Genomic DNA, 6,659 nt, shown 5'->3' with positions numbered 1-6,659 from the left:
ACCCACTCCCAACTGTTAGAGTTTGAAAACAAGGGCCTCATGATTAACATGGTCAAAGTCAGCACTAGAATCAATGCCAATTATACGAACTTCCTGACCACAATCAAGGGATTTCTGTACAACATTGGAGATTGTAAAATGGATTCACATGCTCCAAGGTCGTTACAAAACTCCAATTGCAAACAAGTGATGAAATATTTAACTTCAGCAAACCTATTAGGACATTTTGCCAGAAGACGTTCAAAACATTAGATAATATGGGAGTTATGGAAATTGGTCGGTAGTCAGTTGGACTTGACATTACCAATTCTCCAACAAGTGCTAAAAGCTCCTCTTCTTGCTAACTTGTGCAAAATAACAGATAACTTTTGGAGCTAAGAAATCTTCTGTCTTGATAAGAAAAAAGGAAAAATACCATTTGGGTCTACACCTCTATAAGCATCAAGGTCCATCAACAGAGCTTTAATTTCACGAGATCAAAAAGCTAAACTAGCTAGTTTAGCCTCAGAAACACTAGCTATGCTTATGTACATGTATATGTATATGTATATGTATATGTATATGTATATGCTACTCTTGCAATCTCTACGGTCCAATTCGGTTAATTTTCTAGTCAATCTATCATCTATCATTCTCATCATATGTCATATGTCCTACCATCTCCATTTCTTTTTCCAACATAATTTAGAGTGTCCTTAACTTTATTTGGCTTTCATAGATTTGCTGCTCCTTTTCTGTCTCTTGGCATTAATCCCATCATTATTATTTACATAGCTCTTTAAGTTGTAACTAGCTCATCTTTTAAGGCTTTAGTAAGGCTCTAAGTTTCTGATGCATACGTTAATACTGTAAATATGAAATTAAGCACTTTTTTTTTTTTTTGAAGAAATTGGCATTTTATTTTTCCTAATGTCATTTTTTTTTACCAAAAGCTCTACATCCTATGCTTATCCTTTGTTTAATTTCTGTTTTATACCTTACGAATACACTTAATATCTGTACTAAGAACTAATATTCATTAATCACCAGAGGTTCATCGATAATCCTTATATGTAATCACCAAGAGGACAGGCTGTAAGTATTCACAGACTCAGGCTGGGATACAAACCCTGCTGGGAGACTGTAGAAAACAGTGTGCGATCATCTGAACACTGTGAATACACACTACTATTGGCCATTCTGCGCTACCTGCTAGTATGTATTGAGACAGCACAATTGACGGGTAACCTAAAAGCAGACGCTAAACTCATAAAATGTCATTCAAACTGCAGTTACACTGGTAAAAGCAATTGTTGAGATTTGGAAATCTACACAGTTGCTTTTAATCCTAACTCCATCGAGGTAATGTAACCTCTGAAAAACTCATCAAAATTCATCTCATCCCCTTACTTTAGGGCCCTTTTCACATCATCTTCTGTATCTTTCCATAACTTTTTTCTACAACTAAAATACTCTACAGGACCCTAGGGAGTAAAAGGTTAGATAACCCCACTTGCAATATGTCTCTACACTTCAAAGGCTTTATAATTTTTTTCAAAATACCATTATCTGTGACATGATGGCTCCCTTCCACTACCAACATTATCATTCCTCGGTTCATACCTGTCTCTACAACTAAAAACCTTTCAAATTTCCTTTTGTTTAACAACTGATCTTCTAAATTTTTTAGATCACCTATGGGCCGACAAGGGAAAGGCCCGTGTCAACAAGATTTGTTGGCTTTAATACCACAACAACAACATCAATTTTAATTGAAGGTTATCTTAGTTTTACTCAAATACATTTTCAGTACTACATTTCTGCATGCTATTATCAAATATTCTAACATCTTTTGTATTTTGTGACGGGCCGTGAGAGGCTGTGACTAAGAAGGCAGGATGAAAGCAACTGAGTAACTCTATTACAGAACATCAGCTTATGTATACATAAAGTCCAGGCAGAAAGGACATAAAAACATAACAGGCAATTTTATGTTCAACCGACAACCACTTCCGTTAACAGTTAACGGTGAGAAAAACAGACATTTTTATCCAGGTCCCTATCAGTGCAAGGGCAGAGCGAAGATACAAAGCATATTATAAACAAAAAAGGAAATGTCGTTACTATGTACGATCGTGTGACACACGGTTGGTGCATGGCTCCCCCCCCCCCCCTTAAAAATGACATACTGTGCATGTTAAATATGGTGCCCTAATATAGAGAGGCGACTGTAGGCGGGTCATCTGGCAGGATATATGCATGTTTTAGACGATCAATTTAGTAGGAATGCTTTCGGACTGCGTCGGATCACGAGGAAAGGGCCCGTGTAAGGGGGCGTTAGTGGTGGCTTGCTAGTGTCATTGCATAGGAAGCGTGCGTTGCAGAGTGCAAGTCTGCCAATATATGATGCTTCGCTAGGGGCTTGTAAGTCTGGCACCATGGAGTAAATTTTCCCACGACATGACGTATGTGTTGGAGATCGTCGGAGGAGGTTGCAGAATGATATGTTGATGGCACTCTGTTCTAAGTTTTCTTTCATCAATTTGATGCTCCCTCCTTTCTTTAGTGTCTTCTCAACTCTGGTCTGATTGTGTTTACTTTGATTTTTTTTTTTTACCTTGCAAGAAGGTTATATATTGATAGGCGTGTATTTATTTATTTATGCTTGTATGTATGTTTGTGGTTCGCATAACTCAAAACTATTGGACCGATTGTCAAAATTTGGTGGGATGATTTAACAATTCTGTTAGTGATTGGCTGATAGGTAGATGTCAAGGTAACAAAAAGTTAGAAACCATATTTTTGCCATATCGTGATAAATTCTTATCTAATTTGCATGAAACTAGTGCTAAAAAGGTGCATAATTCAATTGACTACCTTTTGTATGTTAGTAAGTCTGTCAAAGATTAAGGTCAAGGTTAAAAAGTCTTTCTCCTATATTGTGGTCAATTTTTATCTAATTTGCATGAAACCATTGCCAAAATGTGTAAAATTTAATTGCCTATCTTGTAATGTACAACATAATTAGATCAAAGACCAATGTGAAGGTCACGAAAAGTTCGATAACCTCTTTTATTCTACATTGTTGCCAGTTTTTTTCCGAGTTGTATGAAATTAGTCCCAAATTGTGCATAATTCAACTACCTATCTTTTGATATAAAACGAGATGACGGTCAAGTAAAGAAAAGGTATAAACGTCTTTTTGCTATAATGAGGTAATTGTTTATCCAATTTGCAAGAAACTAGTGCAAAAATTTGTATAATTCAATTCCATACCTTGTGATATACATGATATAGTGATGTCATTACCCTTGTTTGTGTATGTATGTTTGTATGTCTGCCTGTGTGTTGCGATTCCCATAACTCAAAAACTATATGATCTAATCTCATGAAATTTGGTGGGATGATTGTCCATTATTTAAGATCAGTTTGATTATATTTTGGAATTAATCAGGTCAAAGGTCAAGGTCAAAGTAATGAAAGGGTCAAAAACGTCTTTTTGCCTTATTTTTGTCAACTTTAATCTGCATTGCGTGAAACTAGTGGCAAAATATGCATGATTTCATTGTCTATCTTGGGATATACAACGAGATATACTGATGGCATTACCCTTGTTTGTGTATTCATTTATTTGTATGTCTGTCTCTGTGATTGTGATTCGCATAACTCAAAATCTATATGACCTAATCTCATGAAATTTGGTGGGATGATTGTCCATTATTGAAGATCAATTTGATTATATTTTGGTACTGATCAGGTCACAGGTTAAGGTCAAAGTAATGAAAAGGACAAAAACGTGATTTTGCTACATTAGGGTCAAATTTTATCCGATTGGCATAAAATTAGTGCCAAAATATGCAGGATTCAGTTGCCGATCTTTGTAATATAACATGATATAGTGATGCCATTATCCTTGTTTGTGTATTTATTTGTTTGTATGTCTATGTGTTTCAGATTTGTATTACTCAAAAACTATTTAACCTAATCTCATGAAATGTGAAGGGATAATTGGACATTATCCATGAAAAATTTGATTAGATTTTGTGAGTGGTCGGGTCAAAAGTCAAGGCCTAGGTAAGGAAAGGTCAAAAACGTCTTTTCACTATATCATGGTCAATTGCTTTCCGATTTGCTTGAAACTAGTGTCAAAATATGAATAATTCGATAGCATATCTTGGAATATACAACTTGATATAGGTGAATTAATGCACTATGCAGAGTGCCCATTCAAGTTACCCTTGTTAGTGGGTTGGTTTCAAAGATCAGTGGGGTCAATGAACTTGAAAAAGGTGCAACTTTCGTTATTACGCAGCCATTGTTATCTGAATGATTTGCATAAAAATGGTAACAAATGTGTCGTTGTCGAAAGTATTCGCTCTATCGAGTGCCCATTCTACTCTTGGATAGTTATGCTAGTGGTTCATCTCTCTTGAATTTTACTATACTTTCCAATCTTTAATTTTCTAGGTTTTTGGTTGTTTCTGATAGTTTCCCTGATCTTATTTAGGAACTTTGTCATACAAAGTTTGTCAAATTTATGTTCCCTTATTCCATACTGGCTTCATTTTCAACATGTTGCTGAGAGTATCTACTTTGTAATGCTAAACTAAACTTATCAGTTTTTTTTTTATTACAAGAATGATTATTTTCTTTCTTAAAATAATTTTTTTTGTCTTTCCAGAGATTTAAAGAAATTGTTTCTCACTTTCTATGGTCGCATTGCTTTAACATGTTTTATACTGTTACCTCTTTAACTAAATTAACTTTTTTTTCTGAAAATAAAATCCATTATGGCTTCTCCGTATACACAAATATATATATATATATATATATATATATATATATATATATATATATATATATATATATATACAGTATATATATATATATATATACACGTGTATGTATATGTATATATATATATATATATATATATATATATATATATATATATATATATATATATATATATATATATATATATATATATGTTTATATATAAATAAATAAATATATATATATATATATATATATATATATATATATATATATATATATATATTCATATATATATATACACACACACACACACATATATATATATATATATATATATATATATATATATATATATATATATATATATATATATTTTCATATATATATACACACACATATATATATATATATATATATATATATATATATATATATATATATATATATATATATATATATATATATATATATATATATTTATATATATATATATATATATATATATATATATATATATATATATATATATATATATATACATATATATATAGATAGATATATAGATAGATAGAGAGACAAAATGTCGAAAGGACAAAATGTCGAAAGGACAAAATGTCGAAAGGTGTAGATCAGTGGTTCTTTCATTAGTAATCTATTCATATTTGTATACATCTTTCATGGATAGAGAATTATGATATGAATAGAATAAGGAAGTATTGAAAAAAAAGAAATAAAAATTCTAACATTTACTTAAAGCACCATAAAATTATAAAATGTTGTATAAATATGGTTACAAAATTGAGTAAAAATTCTATTTTGAGAACAAACATAAATTTACAAATTGTGTGCTATTGCCTGCAAGTACTCGAGTACATTTTCTCTGCTATAACTGTCAACAATTTTTTTCAACCGATCGTTTACTTGAGCGTATTTCTTGTTCCTCCTTCCAATAGACTTTCCTTGAAAAACTTGCTCTAGAGCCATCTCTGTTGATGCTTGCTCCGAGCGTAGTTTTCGAATCAGTTTATCTTCTGTTGGGTGGATAATCGTTACCCTTCTCTTAAATGCACTGTGCCATCCCTCTAGCATGTTTGTTCGAGGTAGATCATTTGAGGTTCTTTCGTATACTGACCATAAGGAAACTTCAAACGTTGGCCTCCTCCTTCCCCGCTGAAGAATACCCATCCACGTCATCTCAAAGTACTGCAAAAATTCGTCTAAAATACTATCAGTTTCTTCGTGTAGAGTTTCTATGAAAGTATTAAAACAATCATACACGTCATCTGGAGGCACAAATGAAAGTGCCTGTAGTTGTTTTATGATCATAGCATTTCCAGCATCTGCGTACCAACTTTGCAAACCCAATCCTTGTATTCTTCGCCATAGGCACTGTGCAAAGTGAAAGAAACACCCGTAGATTTCACTATCTGGAAAAAATTTTCTCACGCTATTTATGGCTGACCATTCAAAGTCTACTGATACTGAATCTGGATTTAAATTATGACTTTTAAGCCAGCTGAATATTATATCATAGGTATTCTCATTTTTGTGGGTTGTAATACAATAAATGAGAGGAAGAGTCTTGTTTTCTTGTATCATAGCGTGTATTGTGTAAAGTTGTTTTCCAATTGGTGCACAATCGAAAGTTCCATCACAAAACCAACTCTATTTTGTTTTAAGAAGCTGAATATTTCTTAATGTTGAGTAAATATTGACTTCTTTACTGCTAAATATATATATATATATATATATATATATATATATATATATATATATATATATATATATATATATATATATATATATATATATATATATATATATATATATATATATATATATATATATATATATATATATATATATATATATATATATGACAGCAGGCCGGGAGGAAAAAG

The 6,659-nt window shown here is 31.8% G+C and overlaps 1 protein-coding gene across 1 annotated transcript; it reads right to left on the bottom strand.

The window, feature by feature from the left end:
- Nucleotides 1-5,592: 5,592 nt before the first annotated feature.
- On the bottom strand, nt 5,593-6,357 carry LOC137646330 (uncharacterized). The gene has a single exon (XM_068379438.1). It carries the CDS (start codon nt 6,355-6,357, stop codon nt 5,593-5,595), a length of 765 nt encoding a protein of 254 aa, XP_068235539.1.
- Between the last annotated feature and the right edge of the window lie 302 nt (nt 6,358-6,659).

Source organism: Palaemon carinicauda, chromosome 9 (genome assembly GCF_036898095.1).
Source record: "Palaemon carinicauda isolate YSFRI2023 chromosome 9, ASM3689809v2, whole genome shotgun sequence".
Taxonomy (NCBI): domain Eukaryota; kingdom Metazoa; phylum Arthropoda; class Malacostraca; order Decapoda; family Palaemonidae; genus Palaemon; species Palaemon carinicauda.
This window is presented reverse-complemented; position numbering and strand designations above follow the sequence as displayed.

Bases quoted from the DNA above. Each gene is read 5' to 3' on its own strand.
- LOC137646330 (XM_068379438.1), bottom strand. From the start codon at position 6,357: ATGATACAAGAAAACAAGACTCTTCCTCTCATTTATTGTATTACAACC.